Source organism: Myotis daubentonii, chromosome 9, assembly GCF_963259705.1.
Source record: "Myotis daubentonii chromosome 9, mMyoDau2.1, whole genome shotgun sequence".
Classification (NCBI taxonomy): Eukaryota; Metazoa; Chordata; class Mammalia; order Chiroptera; family Vespertilionidae; genus Myotis; species Myotis daubentonii.
Genome location: NC_081848.1, coordinates 23,319,946 through 23,347,481, shown reverse-complemented (window position 1 = coordinate 23,347,481; position 27,536 = coordinate 23,319,946). Strand labels below are relative to the sequence as shown.

Here is a 27,536-nt window from a genome sequence, read left to right as displayed (position 1 = left end):
AAGCTTTTGACAAGTTTTATTGTGAAATATTAGATTTAGAAAAAAGTACAAAATGTCAACAGTTGGATGTGTACAAGTACAGTATTTTAAGTCTATACATGTGAACAGCTTAACAGGTTCACCTCAGAATGCATATTTAGACCAATACAATCTAAAAAGGACTGTAATATTCACAGGCTATTAATACATAAATAGCTTGAGCCAAAATGATCCACACTGGTAAATGCTAATAGCTGAAAACAGGCTAAAAAGCACAATACAGCACACCATAGTATCTCCTTACAGGTCCACATTTAAAGAATATCAGCTCATTATGTCAATACACTATAGATCCGGGACTGGGACTCAATTGCTAATACAACTGAAATAATTTTAAGTGATAAAATAAAGTCATGGGATAAAGAGAGGGCATTTAATTAGTGCTAAATACTGTGAAACCCCTAAAAGATTTTAGCAAAGTTTAATTATTTAGATTGATTTTCAATTTTCAATGTTACCTAAAAAAGTGGGAATCCTTTGCAGCAGCTCCAAAAAGGTGTAAGAACTACTATACATCTTAATTTAAAACCATAATAACCACAGTGGATTGTCAAATGACTATAATCAGAATATAAAATATTAAAATCTGTGATAAGGAGGCAGTATCTAGCATTGTTCAAAGTACTGAAATTTATGAAGAACATTACATATAAGGATCTCATAAAAATAAACTGGTTTAGTTCTTCCAAGTCTTACAGATTCAGTCTTTTGCTATCACTTGAAAATTACCCTAGATTATGTTTTCAAATTTGGCAAGGAATTATTTTATATTACTTTATAATGAATGACCATAGGAATAATCTACTGAAACATGAGTCATATTACAATTACAATTATTCTGTGTTCTGAGAAAAGATGACCTTTGATGAGATTCATAATCATTGCTTGCTTAAAAACAAACCTTTCCAAAATTGACAAATTTAATAATCAGTTTACTTCAAACAAATTTACCCTGCTCATAAATTCCTAAGAGAAAGAACTCTCCCATTCTATCCAATATACTAGCAATGCCTGATGTTTTAAAATTTAAATACAAGTCTGAACTGGCATATATTAAGTAGGCCATCAATTCCATTACAGGCTGAAAACATGGATCAGAATATAATTAGTCAATAACTTCCCATAACCTATCCCACCCTACCTTAATCTTTTATAGACAATTTTAAAGACTCTTATATAATTTTCTTATAAATAGTACCTGAATCTTAAATAAGATTCCAATTTATTCAAAGATAGTCACAGATTGATTTAAAAGTTATTTAATTTTTTCCAGATTTGCTTTAAACTTACAAATGAAGTATGGTGTACATAAATATTAACTTAGATAACCACATATTATAAGGAAAGCATATATATGGACCACTGCAGAAAAATTATAAATTTTTAAATTTTTTATAAAAGAAAAATAAATCAAAACATGTAACTTATAAAATATGAACATGAAGCCATATCACATAAAAATAAAATTACTCTATCAGAAGTGATTTAAAATTAAATCTTTGGGAAGTATTTTGACTAATTCAATGAATTCAATGACCAACAACTTCCCATATTACACAGAAACAAACCATAAAATCATCTAAAGTTTATATGCATAATCAGTTCTTAATGCAACCTCAAACATTTTACTAGCAAGTTTGATTTCCTTTTGAAATAGGCTCCTATACATATGCATTTATATACAAACATTTATTAAACATGATTTTAAAACAACTATGTACAAAAGATCAACATTCCTATAAATAAAAACATTAGGTGGCAAAAAGGCACTTGTAAGTAAAAATCCACAGTTTATACAAAACAAAACACATTTTACCTTGGGTACTGTACAATAAACATTAATTCCTATACCAATAATGAAAATACTAGTATACTAACTAATGTTAATTATGTAAATTTAAAAACATATTTACATATTCTCTGAAGTTCATTTAATAAAAGCACCATGATTCCTAAATCAATGTTGATGCAAAGTGAAAAAACAATCACCAAAAAAAAAAACCCAGTGTTCACCATTTTCCTTGTTTAAAAGCTTTTGTATTTCTAAATTGAAAACTGTTTATTTGAAATTAGCATGGTGTAAAACAAAAAAACAAAGCAAAACCCTGCTGCTATGATTTCTTAAAACCATACCTACTCTATTATTGCATGTTACATTTTATAAAAAGCACTACTCATGCACTCCTTTACAACTGTTTAATACTATTGCTGGCAAAAAAGTTCCTGGATATCAAATAATATAAAGTTACTTCAAACCAGTTGAAGTTTTATTTGGATGTTTTACAACTTAAAAATGCTTATCAGTTACAAAAGTGAATAGGAAATATGCCAATTCATTTGGTGTGCAAAAATATTTTTTCACTACACAGAATTTAAGGGCTTTACTGAAATTTTTTCAAATTTACATTTTCAGCAGAAGCATTAAATCAATAACTTTCTCAAGGGGATGTTAGTATACTTCCACTTTTGTCAAACTTTTTACCCTTCGACAATGCAGCAACCTGTTTGAGTAGTTCTCTGTTTTTGGCCTGTGGGAGACAAAAACATTTAAAAGATTTAAGATTAACAATATTTGAAATATTAAAACATGCTGAAGACTACTACTTAATTAATGCTTTTTTTTTCACTTACAGAACAAGATTTCATTGAAACACTAACAATTAAGTAAGAGTATACTTAGATCCATCTCTTTAACTCTGGCTATGTAGATGGAAAATTATAGATTGGTTTGTAAATGTCAATATAATTGTTGTCTAAGGATTTAATCATTTAAAAAAACAGGCAACTTAAAGTGAATATGCTTAAAAGAGAGTCAACATTTTATTTTATTATTATTTTTTATAAATATATTTTTACTGACTTCAGAGAGGAAGGGAGAGAAACATCAATGATGAGAGAGAATCATTGATCAGCTGCCTTCTATACACCCCCTTACTGGGGATCGAGCCAGCAACCAGGGCATGTGCCCTGACTGGGAATTGAACCTTGACCTCCTAGTTCATAGGTCGATGCTCAACCACTAAGCCACACTGGCTAGGACAAGAATAAACATTTTAAATAGAAAAAAAAGTTTTGGCTCTTAATCATATAAACATGAAGTGAAAAGTTTTATTTTATGATGAATAAGATCAAATGACTCAAGTGATGATCTGGAAGGAGTATTTCCCTACGAAATGTACAAAGCCTTTTATTTTATGCTCACCAATTAAGAGAACAAGCTGAAGAAGTCCTTTTTGCAAAATGCTGACTTTATTACTTTGCCACAAAGACTCTAAGCTTAATGATATTCAATACTTAAAAAAATACCCATCAGAACCATCCTTCCTAATCTTATTTTTGTTCTTTTAATTGCCATTTTGTGCTGGCTTTGATATAATTTGAGCAGTTATATCATCATTTTTAGTTTCATTAAAGGGTGAAGTTTTTTTTCAAAGATTCAGAATTTCACATTGTCATTGATCTGAACTGAATTTGCATTTCATTCAAATGTTGCATCCACCACTGACGAAGACACTACCCTTGAGCCAATGTGCTGTGTCATATTTTGACTATCTCCCTATGTAATCTCCTGACTATGGAAATGTAAATAAATACAGTGGGGCCCTGACTTACGAGTTTAATTCGTTCCATGATGGAGCTCATAACTCAAATTACTCTTATGTCAAATCAAAAAGTGAACGAGTGAGACACGTGATGCTGGGCTGATGTTGTGGCGTTCACTGTGACGTTCGCTGCGCCAACTAGCGGTGGGGTATCTGAAGCTGGCTCGTAACCCGAATTTTAGCTTGCAACTCAAAGCAAAAAATCGGCCGAGAGACGGCTCATATTTCGAAAAACTTGTTAGTCGGGACACTCGTAAGTCAAGTCCCCACTGTAATAACTCTCCATATATACAAGTACATTAATGATCAGATCCTTTCGGAGCTTCTGAGCCAAAATGGGGAGAGTGCTGACAATAGTTTGAAATCTGAGCACTGTCCTAAAATAACAGAATCCTATCTAATAAAAGAGAAACATGGTAATTGGCGTACGACCACTACCCTTCCCATTGGCTAATCAGGGCAATATGCAAATTAACTGCCAGCCAAGATGGCGGTTAACCACCAACAAAGATGGCGGTTAATTTGCATACGTAGCCGCAATGCTGGGAGGCAAAAGGGGAAGGACTGAAGAATGGTGATCCGCAACCCAGGCGGCAGGCAAGAGCTGGGGGGTGGGCAAAGGCCGCCTTCAGCCGGTGATTGCCATCAGAAAGCTGGTTGGGGTTGCCGGCTGGCCTGCGCCCAGCGATCGCCATGGTGATCCGAGGGCGGTGGGATCGGAGGGCGGGAGGGCCTGATCCCAGCGATCGCCATGTGGCGATCAGAGGGCGGGAGGGCCTGCCCCCGCAATTGGAGTGCGGGAGGGCTGGGGTGCAGGCCAGGCCGCAACTCCCAAAGCCCCGGGGGCCAGTGTTGCCGGCTGGCCTGCGCCCAGCGATCACCATGGCGATCGGAGGGCTGGAGGGCCAGGGCGCAGGCCAGGGGGCAACCCCAAACTCCCGGGGCTGGCGGCTGGCCTGCTGCCCCAAGATCGCCATGGCGATCGGAGGGTGGGAGGGCACGGGAGCAGGCCAGGCAGCAACCCCGGTCCCCCCGGGGGCGGGGTTGCTGGCTGGCCTGCGCCCTGAGATCGGAAGGGCGGGAGGGCCGGGGCACAGGTCAGGCCGCAACCCCGACACCCCGGGGGCCAGGGTTGCCTGCTGGCCTGCACCCAGAGATCACCATGGCTATCGGAGGGCGGGAGGGCCTGTGCCCTGCGATCGATTGGAGGGCGGGAGGGCCTGGGCGCAGGCCAGGCCGCAACACCGGACTCCCGGGACAGGTGGCTGTCCTGTGCCCCGAGATTACCATGGTGATTGGAGGGCAGGAGGGCCTGGGAGCAGGTCAGGCGGCAACCCCGACCCCCCAGTAGCCACCTGCCCGCACCTCTGTGCAGCCTCTGAAGCCACCTTTCCACAGCATGTACAGCCACAAAAGCTGCCTGCCGCCGCCTGTGACCTGATCGGGTCCCAGGTTGCAGGCCCGCACCCGTGTGCAGCCGCAGAAGCTGCCTGCCTGCAGCATCCCACTATGATCCACTGAGTTATGAGGCCAGAGAGCAAAGAGAACTTCCACCCCTGAGTCAAAGTGGGGAGCGGAGGACACGGCCTCCCCTCCTAAAGTCGCCAAAGGACAGGACCTAACCTAAGCCACATCCTCTGAGACAGCTGGGCAGGCACCACTGACCCTCTCTGCAGGCCGGGCCCCCCTCCCACTTCCCCTGTCCCTGCACAGCTCCCATAGCTCCCCACTGGCTGAGTCAGGCACAACAGGTTGCAGCCACAGGGGCGATCTATCAGCTAATGAAAAATGCAAGAACGAACAAATGAAACAGCTACTGCAGTGGGGAAAAGACGTTCATCAAATTCGTTGTTGCTGAGAAACTGAGGCAGCCAGCACAGGCCCCTGCACAGGACGAGGCTTCTGCTTCTAAAGAAACGTCCTGGGGTTAGAGGTGAGGGGGTGCTGCCTTTCCCATTTCAGAGCTCTAGGAGTCTGTGCTCCCCCTCCTGGTATTCTTAACACCCAGAGACCCCTCCCCAGTCCAGGCAGGAATGTTCCACGCTGACTGCCTCCAGAAAGCAGAGAACAAAGAGGCACTTCTTGACTTCAAGCCTCTAAACCAGTGGTTCTCCACCTTGGCTGCACATTAGAGTCACCTGGGAAACTTTTTAAAATCCTGATTTCTGGGCCTCATCCTCCGGAAATTCGATGAGGCCCAGAAATCAGGATTTTAAAAAGATTCCCAGGTGACTCTAATGTGCAGCCAAGGTGGAGAACCACTGCTCTAAACAGACTTGACCACTGTGGGCAAAGACCTGCAGCTGAGAGGGGGCAGGTTCTGGGTGTCGAGGTCCAGAGTGTGGAAGACCTCCTGGGGGAGCAGTGGATCTGGAAGCCTGTGTGCTGGGTCAGAGACATGCCTGCCTCCCACCCTCCCCTGCCCTGCACATAGACGTGCCTGGACTGGGGTGAGGAGGAGAAGGAGAACTAGAGGGAAGGAACACTGAGTGTTTGTTGGCGGCCATGTAAAAAGGACTGTGACCCTCCCCTCCCACTGAGTCACTCCCTAAGGCAGCAGGAGACGGAGGGTCTGAGAGCAGCCACACAGCTTTGTGGCCGTGACCAAGGCACCAAGATGGTGTCCATGCAACGGGGCTGAGGAGGTGTCAGAGGACCTCACCCCAGAAAGCCCAATAGCTCTTTGTGTGAGAGAGAGAAGGTGGCAGGGAGGGAGGGAGGGAGAGAGCAAATTGGACTCAAGAGGCCTCATGGCCCAGATGAGGAGAATATACCAGGGATCAGCATGGACTTGAGCTCTGAGGTGAGGGTCAAGGGCAGCTGGGTGGGGGCCAGCCCAGACAGAAGACCGAGGTCCAGATGTTCTTGACTCTGCTCGGTTCTTTGGCACCTCTGCCTGAGATATAAACTGTCTGACATGGAAGTACAACTCCAGAGAAGGGGGTGGGGAACCTATGTTAAATAATATTTTGTTTTTGTTTTTCACTTGGCAGAATGGGGGCTGAAGTTGAAGTTAGGTTTGGTTACTAAACAATAAAGAAAGCAACATTTCTTGCACACCCGACTGTGTGGTCTGAGTTTGCTGCTGCCTATAAACCGAGAAAAAGTTGTAAAATGAAGTACTAATCTCTAGGGTTTAGGTCAGACCGAGGAGTGCCACTCAGCCAGAAGCTGGCTCATGGCTGGCCAGTGCAGTGATGGTGGCAGGAGCTTCTCCCACCTCCGTGGCAGCACTAAGAATGTCCAACTAACAGTTTAGGCCCGACCCTTGGGGGCCTAAGCCTTTAGTCGGACATCCCCCAAGGGCTCCCTGGCTGCCAGAAGGATGTCTGACTGCAAGCTTAAGCCTGATCCCCCGGGGAGTGGGCCTAAGTCAACAGGTGGACATCCCCCAAGGGGTCCTGGACTGCAAATGGGCGCAGGCTGGGCTGAGGGACGCACCCTTCCCCCGCCCCCAAGTGCACAAATTTTGTGCACCAGGCCTCTAGTTTTAAAAGATATCCTCTGGTTATATTTCCAAACCATTTCCCTTCACAAGTCTCAAGAGTTATTATTATTTAGGTAGACTCCATTTTAACCTCAGTGCTTCACCTTCTACTCTAACTTTAGCCTTTCTATGGCAACATAACACCCTGCCTTCTCTGCATACCATCTTAAAAGCAGTTTCATGAAACAGAAACCTTTGCAGGCTTTGTGCTTTCACTTCCCCACTCTTTTCCAATCAAACTCTCCCTAATTAATACCTATGACCTCCAAAATGCAAATATTCTTAGAACAATCTTGTATTTGTAAATCAAAAGTTTTTTTCATGTTTGACTCCATAATTAACAGCATTTCTCTGTTCTTGGTTGTTAAATATTTAAGGTGGTAATTAAGAATTTCAATTTCAAATTTAGAAAACCATTAAGAATTTAAAAGGGCCCTGACTGGTTTGGCTCAGTGGATAGAGCATGGGCCTGTGGACTAAAGGGTCCCAAGTTCGATTCCAGTCAAGGGCGTGTACCTTGGTTGTGGGCACATCCCCAGCAGGAGGTGTGCAGGAGGCGGCTGATCGATGTTTCTCTCTCATCAATGTTTCTAACTCTCTATCCCTCTCCCTTCCTCTCTGTAAAAAATCGATAGAATATATTAAAAAAAATGTATTTTAAAGGATTTTTATTTTTCCTTAAAACTAAAGTTGAGAAATTCAGAGGACAAATCATTAAGAATGCCTGACAGTTGGTGATCATGATCAACTGCCTATTACTCAGCTGACCAGTCCTAGTCAAATGTAGATTTTAATTGTTTTCTTCCTTTCTTTTTTAAAATTTTTGAGGTGACATCTATAATAATAAAAGCGTAATATGCCAATTAGACTGGACAACCTCCTGAACAAAGCCGGGGCTGCAAGGGCTGAGACGGCTGCCATGGCGGGCGGGGGCCAAGGCAGAGGCAGCCGCCACGGTGGTGGGGGCCGAGCCCCTTGCACAAATTTCGTGCATCGGGCCTCTAGTTGGTTAATAAATTATTATATAGGTTCCAGGTGTATAATTATAATTCTATTACAGATTGTCTGAAAACTCCATTGTGTGTTCACCACCCAAAGTCAAATCTCCTTCCAACACCATATATTTGACCTCTTTTACCCCTTTACTACCTCTTCCCCACCTGCTTCCCTCTGGTAAACATATTGTTATCTGTGTCTATGAGTTGTTGTTTGTCTTGTCTATTCATTTGTTGATTCCAGTTTTGTATCTCATATATGAGTAAAATCATATGGGTCTTGACTTTTTCTGTCTGACATTTATTTCCTTAGCATAATATTTTCAAGAGTGATCCATGCTGTTGCAAATGGCAGTATTATTTGTTAGATACAGATTTAATTTATAACTGAAATAGACTTACTGGCCAAAAAAGAAGTATCTTAAGAAACAAATTTTAAAATACAAATTTATGAAGAGCATGAAAAAGGATATGTCTGCAAATTTGCTTCAAAGAGATCTCTATCAGATCTGTAAGTTATCCTATACTAGAGGCCCGGTGCACAAAAATTTGTGCACTCGGGGGGGGGGGGGGGAAAGGGGGTGTCCCTCAGCCTGGCCTGTGCCCTCTTGCAGTCTGGGACCCCTCGGGAGATAACGACCTGCTGGCTTAGGCCTGCTCCCGGGTGGCAGAGGGCAGGCCTAATCCCTAGGTGCAGCCCCTGGTCGGGCTCAGAGAAGGGCCGATTGGGGAATTGGGGCGCTGCCCCCTGTCATGCACAGAGCAGGGTGGATCAGGAGGTTGCGATGCCACCCTTAGTCATGCTCAGGGTAGGGCTGATTGGGGGGTTGGGGCACCGCCCCCTGTCACACTCAAGGCAGGGTCGATGGGGAAGTTGCGGCGCCACCCGCTGTCATGCACAGAGCAGGGCCCATCAGGGGGTTGGGGCGCTGCCCCCTGTCACGCACAGAGCAGGGCCGATCAGGAGGTTGGGGAGCTCCCCCCTGTCACGCACAGAGCAGGGCCCATCAGGGGGCTGGGGAGCTCCCCCCCTGTCACGCACAGAGCAGGGCGGATCAGGGGGTTAGGGCACCGCTCTCTATCACCCACAGAGCAGGGCCGATCAGGGGGTTGGGGCGCCGCCACTCTCACACTCAGGGCAGGGCCGATGGGGAGGTTATGGCTCTACCCCGTCACACACAGAGCAGGGCCTGTGGGGTGGGGGGGTTGAGGCGCCGCACCCTGTCACACACAGAGCTGCAGGGCGATCAGGAGGCTGGGGAGCTCCCCCCTATCAGGCACAGAGCAGGGCTGATCAGGGGGTTGGGGCGCCTTCCCCTGTCACGAACAGAGCAGGCTGGATAGGGAGGTTGTGGCCCCGGCCCCTGTCACACAGAGCCACAGGGCGATCAGGGGGTTTGGGCGCTGCCCCGTCATGCTGATCCCAGTGCCGGGAGGCATATTACCCTTTTACTATATAGGATAGAGGCCTGGTGCATGGGTGGGGCCGGCTGGTTTGCCCTGAAGGGTGTCCTAGATCAGGGTGGGAGTCCCCACTGGGGTGCCTGGCCAGCCTGGGTGAGGGGATGATGGCTGTTTGCAGCTGGTCACACACCATTCAGGGTAGGGGTCCCCACTGGGGTGCCTGGCCAGTCTGGGTGAGGGGCTGAGGGCTGTTTTCAGGCTGGAAGTGACTGAAGTTCCCAATCGCTCCTTTTTTTCTTTTTTCTTTTTTTTATTCTGGGCCAGCTTTAGCTTGAGGCTTGGCTCCAGCTCTTAGGCCTCAGCAGGCTGAAAGTAGGTTTCTGGCCTTTGCATACAATGTTGCGAATCTGCTGGCTGTTTGAAACTGCAGGCTCAGAGGCCTGCAGCGGCAGGTGGGGAACGTTGGTTTCCTCCGTCACTGAAGCAAGCAAGCCTCATGTTAGTTTCAAGCTGCTTGGCTGCCGGCCGCCATCTTGGCTGACAGTTAATTTGCATATCTCGCTGATTAGCCAATGAGAAGGGTAGCGGTCGTACGCCAATTACCATGTTTCTCTTTTATTAGTGTAGATAATAAAAGCCTAATATGCTAAGTGTCCAGTTGTCTGGTCAGCCATTCAACCAATCAAAGCATAATATGCTAATGATATGCTAAGGCTGCTCAACTGCTTGCTATGATGTGCACTGACCACCAGGGGGCAGATGTTCTAACAGGTAGATTAGCTTGCTGCTGGGGTCTGGCTGATTGGGACTGAACAAGACAGGCCTGACAGGCTCTGGAGCCCTCCCACAGGCTCTCCCCTGCTGGCCAACCTCCTGCATCCCTCCCCCGCCCTGATTGTGCACCGGTGGGGTCACTTGGCCTGCCCTGCGCCTCTCTCAGTCCAGGACCCCTCAGGGGATGTTGGAGAGCTGGTTTTGGCCTGATCCTGCAGGTCAGGCTGAGGGACCCCACTGATGCATGAATTTGTGCACTGGGCCTCTAGTATATATATAAAAGCATAACAAATTATTAAAAAGTTAATCTTAAAATTTTTTTCTCTTAATCAAGAAACAAAAAATGAATTTATAATTTTCACATTTTAAGTATGAAATACCAGAAATTAAAAATTCGGTAATGATAGCAATTTTCCCTTTTTAATTCTATAGCAGCTAATTTTCAATCTGTACTTATATATTCAGTCTCCTAATCAAGACACTAATAAATTCAATTGCCAATAAATTATGTTTAAAAAAATGCCTTTCAGAAAAATAAACAGTACATCAGTTGTTAAATGGAGACAAGCCTCAAACTGTCTATTCTAATATAGGTACAAAAATATATTTTATAATGCAACATTTAAATATAAGCACTCAAAATTTATATGCTAATATAACTTCTTTATTACACACCCTTAAAAATCCATTACATTATTTTAAAACTCTTAAGCAAGTTAAGTTACAAATGTTTAGAAATGCTGGCCTAACCAAAAGGTTATCTAGAATAGGAAGCACACATATCCTGCTTTGAATCCTGGCTCTGCTACTTATCTGCTATGTAATCCGGAGTCTATTTTTTCACAGGTAAACAGAAACTTCACGCCCCCCATAACAGGAGTTGAAAGAACTAAATCCTATTAATAAAAGTCTAATATGTTAAGTGTCTGGTTGACCGTTCAACCAATCAAAGTGTAATAAGCTAATAATATGCTAAGGCCACTCAACCGCTCGCTATGACGTGCACTGATCACCAGGGGGCAGACAGCCGACTGGTCGACCAGTCCCTCTGACATGCACTGACCACCAGTGGCAAATGCTCCAACCGGCAGGTTACCTTGCTCCTGGGGTCCAGCAGATCAGGACCGAGCGAGACGGATCGGACATGCCCTGGAGCCCTCCCACGGTCCCTACCCGACCCCAATCGTGCACTAGTGGGGCCCCTCGGCCTGGCCTGCGCCCTCTTGCAATCCAGGACCCCTCAGGGGATGTTGGAGAGCCGGTTTCAGCCCCATCTCACAGGCCAGGCCGAGGGACACCACTGGTGTACGAATTCAAGCACCGGACCTCTAGTAAACATATAAAACACTTAGCCAAACACAGTAGCTCCTACATAGTAGGCACTCAAATGTTAGTACTCTATCCTCTTTCATCAACTCCTAAATGAAAGGCAGCTGCTTTAATTTGTTATTCTTGATATTTTAGATAATTTAGGGTGTTTGTGGGTGTGTGTTTTTGGTATTTTGTGCAATTTTTTCTTGTTATGCTCAATGCTTTTTTCCCCAGATTTGATAGTTTAAAAAGTTCTGAGAGCTATTATAGAATAAGGTAAATTTCCTGCTACAGGGTTCAGTTTCTTATCACAAAAAGATAAGACAAAGAGTTAACTATATTTACTCACCTACTAGTACATGGTTGCTAAAGGGAATGGGATTAAAAGAGGGTATTTAGCTGTAATAGAATGACTCCAGATATGGGAAAGTGGTCTGATAACAAGAATGAAACATAAAATCTAAGTAACATGAGATGGAAAGAAAACTATAGAACAGGAGAAAGTACAGTCAAATCAAAGTCAAAAGATATAGGTTTCTATGTCACTTCCAACTAATTATGTGAACACAGTTTCATACCACATAACAAAGTTATCTTAAGGAGCAAAAATGATAGACTATGTAAACTCACATTGAAAATGTCATACTTCTATATAAATATTAGTCATTATTCTCTCATATGAAAACTTAGCTATCAATCAAGATGCCAATCAGGCTAAAATGACAAAGATAGTAAATATAGTAAATACTGTAAATACACTAAAAAATGAGACAATAAATTGCTCTTTTGAACAGAAGTACTAAGTTTTATCATATTTAAATACTGCTCATAGTTTTTCTGTTACTTCATTCTGGATTAACTCCAGAGTTTTGGTTATACCACATTAAATCAGATCAGAGATCATCATACAGAAGATTTTGTTCCCAGGTAATCATTCAACATTAATAACTGAATGAGGAAAATAAGAGTAAATAAAAATAATTAGTGAACACAGTTCACTAAAAATAATACTTGCTGGTGATGATAAACAATAATGCATAAGAAATCTAATATATGGGCAATCTCCCAGGACAGAAGGAAAAGGGGCAGTTACATAAATCACCACGCATTCAAAGAATTACCTGAATGCCTATTATGTGCCAGGTTCCATGCAAGATTTCTCTTCAAAATTCTTTGTAATAGTACAAAGAATAAGAGTTAAGAGTAGAGTAGACAGAGATAAGGGTAGATAACTTGTACTTCAAATTTCAACAGGTTTTCCTAAATCTAATTCTAATCTTACACAATTTAAGCTATTTATGAAGAATACAAAGCCAAAAGATAGACACAGCAAATATTCTTTGGTGTTGCATTGTTTAAAACAAAAAACAAAAAATGGGGCAAAATCCTTACTTCCCAAGCAGCACTCTCCCATCAAGAGTCTAAAGCTAAAAAAAAAAAAAAAAAAAAAAAAAAAAGAGTCTAAAGCTGTGTGCTGGCATGTGCTATGCTTTTAAAACTTCTGAAAACCCTGTTACCCAAAGATTAATTCTACAATGAAAGACCATAAACCAATAGGATATGTAATTAATTTAATGTGGTCTAATTTCTAAATTTATGAAACCTAGATGAGAAAAAGCTTGGATGCTCTCCATCTCAGTGTGCCAGACATCAGATATTACCTTCTTTGTAACTGTGGTGACTCTTGGCTTCATCATTCAGTTGTTTGCTATATAAAAATCCAACTGAGTATATATACTTGTCAGTATTTTGAGATTGACCAAGTGCCTTACATCACTGCAAACAATGTAAAGTTCCTCCACTTGAGGCCCTGAAAATTAGTTTTCTACACCCATCTCCCTTCCCATTATGTGGGAGGAAATAGGAAGAATAATTGCACAATGTACTAAAGACCTTGTTTTCACATATCCAATATTTAATGTTTTGCTTTACAATGATCACTGTAATGCCATCCTCCTCTAAAAATTTCATTTGATGTTTACGCAGAAGTTTTCAAAATTAATATTGAATCCCCTATTGAGTGATTTCTTTTAATGGGAGTAGGATTAAGCAATAACTTTTAATGGGTGTAGGATTAAGAACTATTGTGAAATCTAAATCAAAGCTGAAAATGCACCAAATATGCATAAAACGGGGATACCAATACCCGTCAAAGGCAATGAATACTATTAACAAAGTTTAGCTTTCCTCTTCTAATAGTGTATATAAATAATGTCACTTACCTGAAGTTGTTCCACAGTTTCTTTGTGAGCTTTTTCCATACTGTTCATCTTTGTTCTCAAGTTTGACTCTTGGTACTGAAAGTCTGCCTTTAGTTCAGTTAACTAATAAAAACAAAAAACACCATATATATGTTTATGTGTGTGAGATCATTTTCAATATTCTTTACCATAAACTACAATTCATTATAAAAATGGAAGATGTTAACAATGGCTTCCTGAGTTTTATAACGTATCTATAATTTCTGCTTTGTGAAATTATAAATTGTCTACTTTAGTATAATTTTAATGTTAAAATAATATTAAACCATCATTTAAACTTTTGAAAAGTTGCCTTTTTGTTTCTATTAAGGGCTTTAGCCCAGCTAGTGTGGCTCAGGGGTTGAGGGTGGATCCAGGAACCAAAAGGTCACTGATTTGAATACTGGTCAGGGCACATGCCTGGGTTGTAGGCTGGATCCCCCACCCCAGTAGGCAGCGTGCAGGAGGCAGCCAGTCAATGTTGTCTCTCTCATCAATATTTCTATTCCTCGCCCTCTAGAAATAGGAAGGCTGGCTCTAGAAATCACTAAATAAAGTGAAATAAATTCAAGAAAATAACTTGGTTGTCTTAGATTTACATTTATAAGAAAAACTGCAAATATGTAACTACTTTAGACTTACAATTATTACTTTCCTTACATCACTGCTAATCCCCATACCCGTTAGTGTTTTTTAAGAAAAAAGGAACACTAACAAAAGCAGAAAACTCAATGTATGCACTAATATAGAATAATTATGCTAGGAAAAGGAAAAGTAGCTAAAAAAGTCAAAATTCCACAATTTTTTACTACTTGGTTTTTGGAATCATTATTATAGTAAACTTACCATTTTATTTAACCTTTATCTGGGTTAATACAGATATACCCATCTTAGTGCAATAGAAATGTCTCTGAGATTTTGAGCATTAAACAAATTTCCATAAAAGCCCACTAATATAAAAAGTCCTGCAATAAAAAATGACCCTAAAAAATAAGACACAACTATTCTATTTTTCTTATGTCAATCCTAAATTTCATATACTGAATTTGCTTAAAATAAGGTACAAATGTATTGAAAAAAATTTAGATCCGCTAAACCATCAAGGTATGGGAAAATGTAACATTAAAGTTGTTGAATGCCAGAGGAAAAGCTAGCTCAAACTGAAGCACTACTATAGATACTTAGAAACAGGTAATTCATGTACATATTTATAATCTATATTATAAAAGGACTGTGGCCCTAACGCCATAACAACCAAAGACTGGTGTGGGTGGGTGGGGCTGTGTGATTTCGCGCACTGGGCTTCTAGTCAAATTATAATTTTAAAATTAGTTTGTAATATTTTCCTACTGCATAAGATATATGATATAGAATAAACTAGTCTACGACAATAAAACAAGTACAAATGTAGGTTCTACCCTCAAAGATGAGAGTCTCTATTGAGTCTTAGAACAGTAATAGCATTATGAGCACTTACACATGCGAGGAGCTGTGGTAAGTACTTTACACGTTCATTTAATAGTAACAACCATCCCATGTGATGGCATTAACACTCTCATTTTTAAAATGAGAAAATTGAGATCCAAAAAGGTGAAAACATTCCGCTCAAGTTCACCCAGAGAGTGTCAGAACTTTTCACTAAATAGGCAACATATTTTGATATCCTTTTTGATCAAGTCCCATAAATACTTCCTTCTTACAAAATGATTTTAGACATGTAATGCTAATCACTGACTAAAACACAGGAAATTACCACAAATTTACTTTCACCAGTTATTTGATCTCGACTGAAATAAATACATGATTGGATTATCACCAACTATATTCAATTGCTTTCTTAAATCGTAAGAATTCACATAATATACCATATATATCTCATTTTCAAATTAATACATTAGACCTATTTTAAATTACAGGCTTACTGAAAACTAATGTTCAGAAATTATTACAATCCTAATTAGCTCTCTATTGACTCTTAGAACAAAAATTCTGAAAGACTATTTTATCTATCTTCACTAATGGCTTAGGTTCCAATTTGGGCTTTTGTTATGTGTCCTACAAGAATCATGTATAACAAACATTACCAATTATTAAAGAAAGTCTAATAAAATTCACATTTATCAAGCAAGAGTCAAAATGTAAGTTTTACCAGGCTTCAGTGAACCATGTACTTACCTTTTTATCTTTTTCTAAAATGGTCTGGTCTCTCTGCTGTAAGAGACGTTTAAGTGACATCACTTCTTCTTTCAGTTGACTTATAAGGACAAAATTGTCTGTTCCCCCACTATCTGCTGACTGATTTATAGAGCTACTAAAAAGAAAAAAGTAAAACAGAGTTAAATGAAGTAGAAGGAAAATAAGCAAGTGTTCAAATTGCATAAATTAGACAATTCCACAAACATCCTTAAGGCTAATGCAAAAAAATATGTACCTGACAGAAATGGATGCAACTGGCAAATTACCTTACTAATGGCACACATTACATACACCTGCAGAAATATAATTCAGTATTAGCTTTTAGGGGGTCAATACTTCTAGTGTAAAGCAATAGGCAGCCAATTTGTACAGTAACATCAGCAAACTTTTGGCTAATGAACTAAAACAAAGTCACGTTCATAATACTTTACATCTAAAAACATTTTCCAAGCAGGCCAATTTAAAATATCACAATTAGATTTGTGTTTCATTGAAGAATTATTAAGATAAAAAGAATGTTCTCTATGCAGATTTGTTTTCCTTTTTTCAAAACCCAAATTTATTTCCCAAATAGAACAACATAGTTCAGTGCCACTTTCTTATTGCCAAAATTAAGTTAAAATTTTTCAACTGTTATGTTTACTCTTCTGAATGACTCAAAGAAGTCAATGTAGAAGATACATGTTTCTGTTCTTTCACCTAGTAGTAACTGGCAATCAACTATAACTGTTTTCAACTAAGTTGGATTTTCACTAAAGGAATTCATTTTTACCTATCTCCATTAGATGGCTTAGATTCCAATTTGGGCTTTTTCTTTGGAGTTTCATTCTGAATTGCTGCAGAGGATTTATGGCTGAAACCAAACATTAATAAGAATAATTAGAGGAAAAAGGGCTGAGGCACCAAATGATGTTATTTTTCTTCCCCCCAAATATTACCAAACATCATTGATTTTTTTAAAAGCCTAAGTAACAAGGTTAATGGGAAATGGCATTTAAAAAATACTTTTCAATATACTTCAGAAAACATATTAACACCAGAGGCTGGGTGCACAGAATTCGAGTGGGGGGGGCGGCGGCGAGGGGGAACCCTCTCCAATCCGGGACCACTCGGGGGATGTCCGACTGCCTCTTGCAATCTGGGACCACTGACTTCTAACAGCTCGCCTGCCTGCCTGATTGCCCCTAAATGCTCCCCTGCTGGCCTGATCACCCCTAACTGCCTCTGCCTCGTCCTGCACCCAGGGGCCCAGGATTTCCTCCTCTGGCCAGTTGCAGGCATCTGGGACCCGGGCTTCCTTCCCTCTAGCCAGCCGCAGCCGCAGGGGACTGTGGGTGGGCAGCTTTGCCCGGGCCGCAGGCGCCCGGGACCACAGGACAGGTGGCTTGTCCCTCTCCTGGGCCGCAACCTGGCTGGTCCCCATTCCTCTCTCATGAGCTCATTTGTGCCTGGCTGGTCCCCATTCCTCTCTCACCAGTGTTGAGTGTCTGAGCCATTACGATGTTGACGACCATTTGCACATTAGCTCTTTATTATATAGGATATTTACCTCTGTTTCCACAGTCCCTGTTCTTGTTCAGGACTCAGATTGCTGATTCTGAAAAATATATAAATGGCATCTAATAACAACATTTATTTAATACATCTACATTTAATAACATTCTTCCCAATGAATTTACACTTTATATGCTTATTATAATCTCTTGTTCAGAGAAAGGCATATTCAATTAAGCAAATATATATTGAATAAATCACATTCTAATAAGATGCATTCTAATCAGATGACTGCTAGTCATCTTAAGTTCTTCAAAAAAGGTACAAAGACAGGGACTGAATTTTATTTTAATGAGGACCTCCAAATTCAATTTACTATCATACTAAGGGTGGGAGGATATGACCATGAAACACCACAAAAGGGATTTATAATTATAAACTCTGAGAATCATCATACTTAGGCTGCCCTTACTATTTCAGATAGATTTCTACCTTTAGAGTCAGGGCTTCCTAATAATCCTACATGAAGATTCTTCCTTTGGAGTAATTCAAGTTGCTCAAAATAGTGTATCAAGTTGAACCAGGAAATATCTTAATGTCTTTGTTTCCTTCCTACTTTTTCTAAGAACTCTCTCCAAAGTCTCTAGATCTTTCTTTAATCAGTACTCTGAAGAAGTCATCCTGAAATACTGGGAAATTTCATAGTAACAACTGATTTAACTTTTACTTATAATTAGTACTATACCACTTCTCTTTCATTATGCCATAGTATCAATATAGCCACTTCATAATGCACTATGAAGCCTACAAACTTCCCCCGTCCTTGCACATTACCCAATTTTCCATTAACCCCTAGTTCACTGACTCAACATGTATAGAGCATCTACTACGTATATATTTATACAATAAAAGAGACGTAGAAGCCCTGGGTTGTGTGGCCTTTTTCAAGGTACTTAAAATTCCTTAGTTCCCTCATCTATAAAATAGATATAATACATCTGAAGATTAATGAGTTATTTGTGTATGTATAAATATATATGTATATATACATACACACACGTCTGTGTATAATTTTTTTCTATTGTTTTAGTCTAGAAGTTTTTTTAAGCAAAAGTAAAAAACAAATCATGTTCTTAAAAATCACTTCTAAGTAAATATCATCTAATCTATATACCTGAGTTTTTCCTTACATGTGGCAATGTATGGCAACCCTAAGAAATTCAGTTGCCATTTTGTTTATTTTAAAAAACTTCATTAGTAGAAGTAGCAAACCATAAAATCTCATGTGAATTAATGGCACTATCCAGATTTCAAAGTGAGAACTATCATATTAATAATGATTAAACTGAAATAGAATTATCATCCTCACTTTCTGAGGTAGGCCATTTCTGGATCCAGATTGACCAGAATTTCTTCCCTTCCCCCCTTCCATCACTGTATTTCACAATATGTATGCTCCTCATAATTTTTCTAATCTACTGAACTGAAGATAGGACCCCACAAACTGGTTAGTTGCATGTCAAAGGTCTGTATCCATCAAAGACAAAACAGTATTTGCATTTCTTAAGTAATCAAAAGGAAAAAAAGTTAATCCCATCCTCTTTCCCTTTATTTTTGAAACCTGTGATTTTTTAAAAGATTTAAGTTCCGGTCATAGAATTTGATCTTATAAGCATACTCTGAGTGTGTCCTTTCACATCACACTAAGACCAATTTATCTGTAAAGGACAAAGGAAAGGGACACTTCGGCTGAGTCTTAGGAGTAGGTCTGCTGGATACCATTTGTCATATTTTTTGTTAAAGCAAGAAACAGAAAAAGGAAAGATTTATGTTCCTTTGCTCCTCGGGGTATTCTGATATAAAGACCACAAGATTTCTTCAAAATAGCCATATTAAAAGTCACCATTCGGTCTAGCATTGCTACATCCAGAAAGCACAACACAATAAGTAAGGAAAGTGGAAAAAAATTGCTCCTGAAGTAAACAACATCATTGCCTCAATAATACCCCATAATCTAATATATACTTGCCTTGATTTAAAATCAAATTTTAATTAGAACCATGTTATATTTCCTATATATCACTAATTGTGTTCCTAACTAATTTATGTTTTCTGTAAATAAAATTAAGTTTTGCCTATCTAGAACTTTAGACTCATAGAGAAATTTGGGGGGAACAGTGAACTCTTCTGAAAACCTGTATATGATGTTCCTGTGTTCTCCATTTAAATATGTGTTCGTGTTTCAATATTCTTGATTTTTCCCTGAGTAAAACCACACTTAAACATCTTTATAGTACAGACATTAAGTGTTAAGCTATTACTACTATATAACTCCCTCCCATTTTAAAAATCAAGGAGTTCTTTATATTTGAATAGAGTTCCTATGTATTTTTTAAAAATACAGCAAAGCACCACCAGTTAAAAAAAATTACTTCTCACACTTTGAGAACTTTCAAGATTTCAAATGTTTCTATCATGGTCACTAATGATAGTGTTACAATCGGTTCTCAATAATATCGAATTTACATTTCCTACTCACTGGTTTAATTGTTTTTAACTAAAACAAATTAATGGTAACAAAGGTAAATATAATTTTTACAAGTAAAGTCATAACAATTATTTAAATAAAAAATTTAAAAAAGAAAGGAAATTGCCCTGGCCAGGTGGCTCAGTTAGTTGGAATGTGGTCACATACACCAAGAAGATTTCAGGTTCCATCCCTAATAGGGGCATGTACAAGAGGCAACTGATCGGTGTTTCTCTCTCACATGGATGTTTCTGTCTCTTTCTCTCCCTTCCTCCTTCCTCTCGCCCTTCCTTTCTCTCTAAAAATCCTTGGGTGAGAATTTAAAAAAATGAAAGAAAATCGAGGCTTTTTTAAAAAAAAATCATCACCTGCAATCATCACTTGTATTTTGACTCCATAAAATTCCCTAAATGTCCTATCTTTATTATAATGGTAAATAGCTAAACACAGTCCATGTGTACAAATTAAATACATTGAATAAAGTGGGGAAACTATAGACACTCAAGAAGTTTACCCTGTACCATGGAAACCAGCACATAGCTAGTATTTGGCATTAAATGCCTGGGAGGATTTTAAAAAACATTTCAAAGTACTTACTTGTGATGGCCACTGCTGTGACGATGGTGATGGTGATGATGGTGATGATGATGTTTTGAATGATGCTGGTCTTTCTCCGGAAGAGATGAAGATGATGAATTTGAATGGGAAGATCCCAGGCTCTTCCTTTGTTCTTTTGTCTTCTGTAAAACTCTTTTGTATGATAAAGTACAGAGCCAGCATAATAACTTTCCATCAACCTTTTTAAAGAAAAGATTTGTATTAGATTAAGTGTACCTATTAACTGGCCATAGGTGAAACCAAGTAATATAAAGTGCTAAACTTCTAGCTGTATTTACCTCTCCCCCACCCCCTTCTTCTCTCTCGCTTTTACACACACACACAGTGCTGCAAAATGGAAGTAAAATTCAGACTTTCCTGAAATTTGGGAAAATGCTTGTTTGGAGTCATAAAGTTGGTCATAAGGGATGATATCTAGACTTCCGTTAGTTTTGAGATATTGATTACTTTGGAGAGAGAAACTTGTTTTCTTATTACTTTGAAAATTGATGATATACTTCAAAGAAATATTACCAAAACACTAACTTTAATTCTTAAATCAGTGTAATTACTAAAATAACAAAGTATTTTCCCCTACAGCAAAAACTATTAATTTATACAAAAAAGAAGAGCTTGAATAACATATACAGTGATTCTCATTATTTGCAGATTTCACATTTTTTTTTATTTATTTATTTATTTATTTATTTATTTATTTATTTATTTATTTATTTATTGTTTTTTTACAGAGAGGAAGGGAGAGGGATAGAGTTAGAAACATCGATGAGTGACAAACATCGATCAGCTGCCTCCTGCACACCCCCTACTGGGGATGTGCCTGCAACCAAGGTACATGCCCTTAACTGGAATCGAACCCGGGACCCTTTGATCTACAGGCCGACGCTCTATCCACTGAGCCAAACTGGTCAGGGCCAGATTTCACATTTTTAAATTCATCACCTACTTGCTGAAATTTAGACATAACCCTAAAGTCAACTTGCAGCACTTTCGTGATCATCCATGCACATGCACAGAGCAGCAATTTGTGTAGCTGGATGGCAACAGGCTGAGTAAGGTGACGATCTGTTGCCTTCTTTTAGCTCTCATACTGTAAACAAGTGTCCTTCTCATGGTCTAGCAGTGCCATGTTTTTTTTTGCATTTTGGGCTTTTTATTAGTAATTTCACTGATTACAATGGTTCCAAAGTGTAGTGATGTGATGTGTTCCTAAGAACAAGGCTGTGAAGTACCTTATGCAGAAAATACATGTGTTAGATAAGCTTCATTCAGGCAGTTTTAATGCTGTTTGCTGTGAGCTCAATTTAATCAATCAACAATATATATTAAGGTGTCTTTAAACAGAAATATACACAAAACAAAACAAGATTATGTGCTGATCGCCACGTTGTGACTAGAGGCAGGAACCTATTCCTATAATTATCCTTAGGAGCAATGGTTCAGTATTCACCAACTCAAAGTTTGCAGCAACTTTATAGACTACTAGAGGTCTGGTGCATGGACTTGTGCACCAGTGGGGTCCCTGGCCTGGCCTGTACCCTCTCGCAATTGGGACCCCTCGGGGGATGTCAGATAGCCGGTTTCGGCCAGATCGCAGCAGGCGAGGCCGAGGGACCCCACCGGTACACAAATCCGTGCACAGGAACTCTAGTATGCATATAAGATCTTTGGTTAATCTCTTCCCGCCCTCCCCCTCCCCCCTTCCCTCCTCTCACCTGAGATTCACCAGTCTGTTCTATGTTTCCATGTCTGTGCATTGAGCGTCTGCTCCCTGGTGGTCATTGTGCATGATAGCTACCAGCCAGTCGCTTAGGCTTTTATGTATATAGATAACTACTACAAGTAACAAGAATCACTTATACATGTCAAGGGGGAGGAAAAGAGACTTCTTTCCAAAATTATTAAGACTAAAACTATAAAAATAAATTAAGTTTCTAGCTTCTATTTGTTCACCCAAAAAGTGCTAGAGGAACACTTCTTATAAGTAGGGTACATATATTGCTGTGGGAGCAGCTAGGGGAGCTCCTCAGTTAGTCACTTTCCAAGGCAACTGAAACTGACAGACAGGAGGCCTGTGTGAATGCTGATCAGAAGAATGCCACATGCATACACACACTTTTTAGGTCACTATAGGTAGAGAAAAACAGTGATTTAAAATATGAGCCCCAAATCAAAGGCACAAGACTAACTTTGAATTACACATGTTAATGTGCCATCAGGTAGTTTTTCATACCAGTAACTTCAAATAAGTAGCTGTAAGGATGTAAAAGCAGTAATTCTCTGAAACCAATTGTTAGATAACCAAGTAGTACAGAATAGCCATCACAGACTAGTTTTTAAAGTACAGTAATTTCAATTGATCAATATCTATCTACATATGATGCAAAGAGAAGATGCACTGTTCCTACACTTTCATCTAACTACCTGCTTTCAGGGACCCAAAGAATACATCAAGTCTCACTAGTGCATTAGTTATAATGACTCCATTTGTTTGGTATTTTATTTAATTTCCAGAATATGTCATAACATAAATAAAACATACCTTCTTTCTTCCTTCCTCCTTCCGATCAAAAGCACATTGTTGTTTGCACTGTTCACAGGTCTGAGGTGGTCCATATTTCTTTTCTGAATTTGTGCAACGCTGACATTTCGTACCAATAAATGCTGCAATTATGTTACAGTACTGGCAAGGCTTAGGCTGAAAAACAGATATATATTTTTCTTAACTGAGACATTTAAAAATGTTAAAAATCTGCTGCATAAAATATACCCAATGTACAATTTCTGGAATTAAGAAAAATAGGTAAACAATTTTTTCTGTTAAATATAGCAAGTCCTCAGTTAACATCAATGATGTGACTTTAAGTGAAATAATGTATATGAAAACCATATGGTAAAATGTCATATTCAATGACATTCATAATGTTTATGATGTTTCCATTAATTTAATAAAATTTATTTCTAGTTATGAACTTTTTGTTACTCTATTGAATAGCTAAAAAAGATCATGAGAAACATTTATGATTTGCAATGTATGTTATATAATACACTAACTACGGGGTAAAAGGTCTTAAAGAATGAAAACAGAAGTACACACTGATAGAAAATTTTCATGTATCCAGTATTTAGGGAATAAACTTCTACTAATTTAATATCTTGGTTAGGTTAATCACTATACCATTTATTCAAAAAACATTTATACAGGTACAGATGATGCAAGGAATGTACACTATAGGTGAGTTTTCAACTTTAAAAAATTGGCATATGCATACCTTGATTTTCTTTTGATATTCAAAAAACAATTAAGGATTTTGTAGAACCTTAAGGCCTACACTTTGACTAATCATGACTGTAATAAACCAATAATTGCTATAATATACATGATAAAAAAAATTTGTACTAGAATAATGTCATTACTTTTGTGAGTAAATGCCTGAATTGTGCTGCTATATAAAAATTGTTGAAGGTTCCGAAGGGAAAAAACCATGATTATGCCAACTTTATCGGTAAGTAGGTTCTCCATAACCAGTTTATTATATTTGAATCTTTAATGAATAAATTATATTTGAATCTTTCACCCTGTATGTTAATATATATAAAACATGCACATATGACTGTTTTTAAATATTGTCATCTTCCCCACAGACTGTCTACAGAAAATTTATTTCCTGAAATATTTTGACATGTTGAAATATTTAAGAACTACATATATATTTTAAAAGATCCATCTTTGTGTAAAACATTAATTGACCAGTGACAGTAACATGAAATGAAAATATATGACATACTTACCGTGCCAAACTGCTTCACATTTTGAGCACACTTCTTACAAATGGTATTAGTTTTGCTGAAAAGGAAATTGTAGGTGATCAAATTTATGTAGCTTTCAGAGATAACTGGCATGATGCTGATTTAAAACAGATAAAGAATACAACTTGCTTTAGTACTTAAAACTCACTCAAATAAAAACTAACCATTTTAAAAATATACAAACATAAGAATCTTTTTAGGGTTATCTATTATTCAAATTTACTCCTCTTCCATTACCTGAAGACAGTGATTGGTGTGCTGCAAGAATCTTTAAAACATGCAATATCTGACTACTTAGCCAGGGGCAATGACCTCTTTTCCCTTAGATTGCCAAATAATAACAGCCAACACAACAATAACTGTCCAGTGTAAATGAAATAAAATTTTCTTTTGTCAGATAGGCAAAAAATATCTTTTTTGGTGTGCTGTAGAATTTTAATAATTAGTTTACATGTGCCATGAGATGAAAAAGGTTGAAAACCACTGACTTAAGATAAATGTTTTATATACATTTTCATTGTGCATTTTTGGTAAACAAAACAAAGAGTCTTAATGTTTGGTATCTTGTTGCAAAACCAACACGTGCCACTATTTATGCAGAGCATCATAAGTCAGTGCCTACCTAACAGCCCAATGGCCTTCTCCACTAGATCATTCCACACCAATTTATGAAGAAATTACTGTTCTTCTCTTAGGTTACTCTCTAACGTGTACTCTAATTTTCTAACAAGAACCAACCTATTAAAAAGTCCTAGATTTCACTCTTGGAAGATAGTTGGTAACACTATAGTCCTTCCCTCAGGTCCATGTCAGCACTAATATTGTGCCATATTTTTAGCTTAAGAGTACATGCTTATATTTGAATTTTTTGTTAGCAGGTCTATACATGTTCCATACAATAATTTATTTCCTCATGTTCAAACGGAAGTCTAGAGAAACAATAACCATTAATTTTTTGTCAACATTCTCTCTTCCGCAACTTAACATTTAAGAAGCGAAACCATTTTTTAAAAAACACCTTAAATGTGGAGTTACAACCCCCAAGTATTCCTTACAGACAATATCTTTATCAAAAAGTGTTGTTATACAAACCTCTCTTGTTGAAACTCTGATCTGCAGTAAGTACATTTTACAATAGGATGCGCAATCCGACATTCCTGTAGTAAGACAGTGAATTGATCAGTACCTCTCTCAAAGTCCCAAGTTTCACTTTTCTGGTTTAAAATTATTATCTAACCTAGGCAATGTCTAAAACATTCGTAAGATTTATTGGGGCGACTCATCATACAAGCGGTGTAATTCCTTAGGGAAGGCATGGGTGTCTTTGTCTTTATTAGATGGAGTTGGGGGGCGGGGGGTAATGCTACTGATAAATTAAGAAAAGCTGTCAGGGCCGACTTCAAGCACAGCTTAAATGCGAAACTACTCATTATTGTGCACCGTTGCTCACAGACAGCACCCCGGCTTTAAGGGGCTGGGAGGAGCTCCAAATCATAGAGCATTCTGTTCCCAAGCTAGTCGCTTCGCTTTCCTGGACAGGGAAGGAGGATGCCATCAGCTTTGCTGCTTCAGGTTCCTAGCAAGAAAGTGCAAAAACCGTCCCCTGCCTCCCGGTGGAAGGAGAGGGTAAACCAGGCAAAGGAGGGGAAGAAAAAAAAAAAAAAAGAAGCCAAAAACCAAAACATCTCCAGCCCAGGGTCTCTGCGGCACAGACAGGTGGCTGTCTCTCTCCGTCAGCCCCACCCCCGGGACCCCGGAATGTGGCCCGGGTCCGGACCCCTTCCGGGCGGGATTGCCTTCCTCTCGGGGGCCTTTGGCAGCTGGCGCCCGGGTCATGCACGAAACGGGTCCCTGGGCGTGGGGGCCAGGGCTCCAGAGCCCCGAGGCGCCAGCACCCAGAGCGGGGCTGCAGTTCGGCGGGCACCCAGCTCCCGGAGGCTACGGCCGAGGACACCCCACCCGCCCGCCGCCCAGCGCCCACGGACCTTGCAGAGCTGCTGGCCCTGGGAGAGCTCCTCGAAGGGATAGCGCTGGGTACACTTGGTGCAGGCGTACAGGGCCGAGGCCGCCATCCTGCTCCTCGGTCTCCTCCACCTCCGCCCGCTCCGAGGCGGGGCCCTACGGGGAAGTCGGGCGCTGCCGCCGCCCGGGCCGCGGGCTCCTCCTCCGCCCCCTCCCCCTACCTTAAGCCCACCAGGGCCTTGCCCGGGGAAGCCCGAGCCCTGCGGACGCCGCCGTCTCCCTCCGCCTCCACTTCCGCCCCAGCCCACCCAGTGACGCCGTCCCAGCCGCTCCCGCTCAGGCCCCGCTGGCGGCGGAGGGAGACGAAACGGGTTGCTGGCTGCAGTTTAGCTGCGCGGCAGAGGATCCGCTTCCTTCTTGGCCCCCCTTTCCCATCTCTGATTAGCTGGCCGAGCTTCTGCGTCACTCGGCCGCTCTTCCCAACCCCTAACCCCGGCGACGCCGGGAGCTCCCACAAAGGGAGGAAGTCGCTGGCCAATCAGCGCCCGGCGCTCTGGGCGCGGGAAAGCCGCTTTAAACTCGCCCCGCCCCCCAGCAGCCAGTCCGAGGTTTGGGTGAGAGCTCCCGGATCCAATTGGGCGAGGGTTCGCGAAGGGTTACGCTCGGCCTCCACGCCCCTTCCCTGAGCTTGTATTGGACCAGATCGTCAAGCCCCTCCTCTTTCTATCTGCTATTGGCCAGAAGGTGAGTACTTCACCTGGACTGACGTCCCGGAGTCAAGCGAACGCCCTCCTTGGCCTTTAGTCCCAGAGAACCGGTGCAGTGTGTGAACTTCGCATTCGCTTTCATTCCTAACGGTCATTCGGGTCAAGTGCCTTAGGAGACAAAACACGACCCCTCGCCCACGTCTACTCCGGGAGACGGCTCGCCCTCAGAGCTGTCTAGCAGCCACCGCCTTAGCGCCGCGGCGTTCTCGGCTGCGCGCTACCTTGTGACGTCACCGGGAGAAGAGGCGGATTCGCTCTGACTCCCGGAAGACACCCGCCTTTTTGATTGGCTGTTCCGGACGCCCGTTAGTGC

At 40.5% G+C, this 27,536-nt stretch overlaps 1 protein-coding gene across 6 annotated transcripts; it reads right to left on the bottom strand.

Annotated features, from left to right (window-relative positions):
• Positions 1-27,473, bottom strand: FAM76B (family with sequence similarity 76 member B). 6 transcript variants are annotated; one of them, XM_059708102.1, is made up of 10 exons: positions 27,214-27,473; positions 25,587-25,651; positions 24,477-24,531; positions 23,227-23,382; positions 20,667-20,866; positions 17,598-17,645; positions 16,821-16,901; positions 16,028-16,163; positions 13,835-13,936; positions 1-2,567 (listed from the first exon to the last, which is right to left on the bottom strand). In XM_059708102.1, the coding sequence occupies exons 1-10, from the start codon at positions 27,316-27,318 to the stop codon at positions 2,478-2,480; spliced, it is 1,038 nt and encodes a 345-aa protein (XP_059564085.1). In that variant the 5' UTR covers positions 27,319-27,473; the 3' UTR covers positions 1-2,477. The 6 variants fall into 6 exon arrangements, with proteins under 6 accessions (XP_059564085.1, XP_059564086.1, XP_059564087.1 ...); XM_059708103.1 differs by having other exon boundaries at positions 16,028-16,160; XM_059708104.1 differs by lacking the exon at positions 27,214-27,473 and adding an exon at positions 26,480-26,758.
• Positions 27,474-27,536: the final 63 nt, after the last annotated feature.

Bases quoted from the DNA above. Each gene is read 5' to 3' on its own strand.
- FAM76B (XM_059708102.1), bottom strand. From the start codon at position 27,318: ATGACCGTTAGGAATGAAAGCGAATGCGAAGTTCACACACTGCACCGG. The intron at 17,646-20,666 runs GTAAGTACTTTG...TATATTTTTCAG, and splicing joins CACAGCAGTGGCCATCACAA to AATCAGCAATCTGAGTCCTG. The intron at 16,902-17,597 runs GTAAATATCCTA...GTTTGGTTTCAG, and splicing joins CAGGGACTGTGGAAACAGAG to CCATAAATCCTCTGCAGCAA.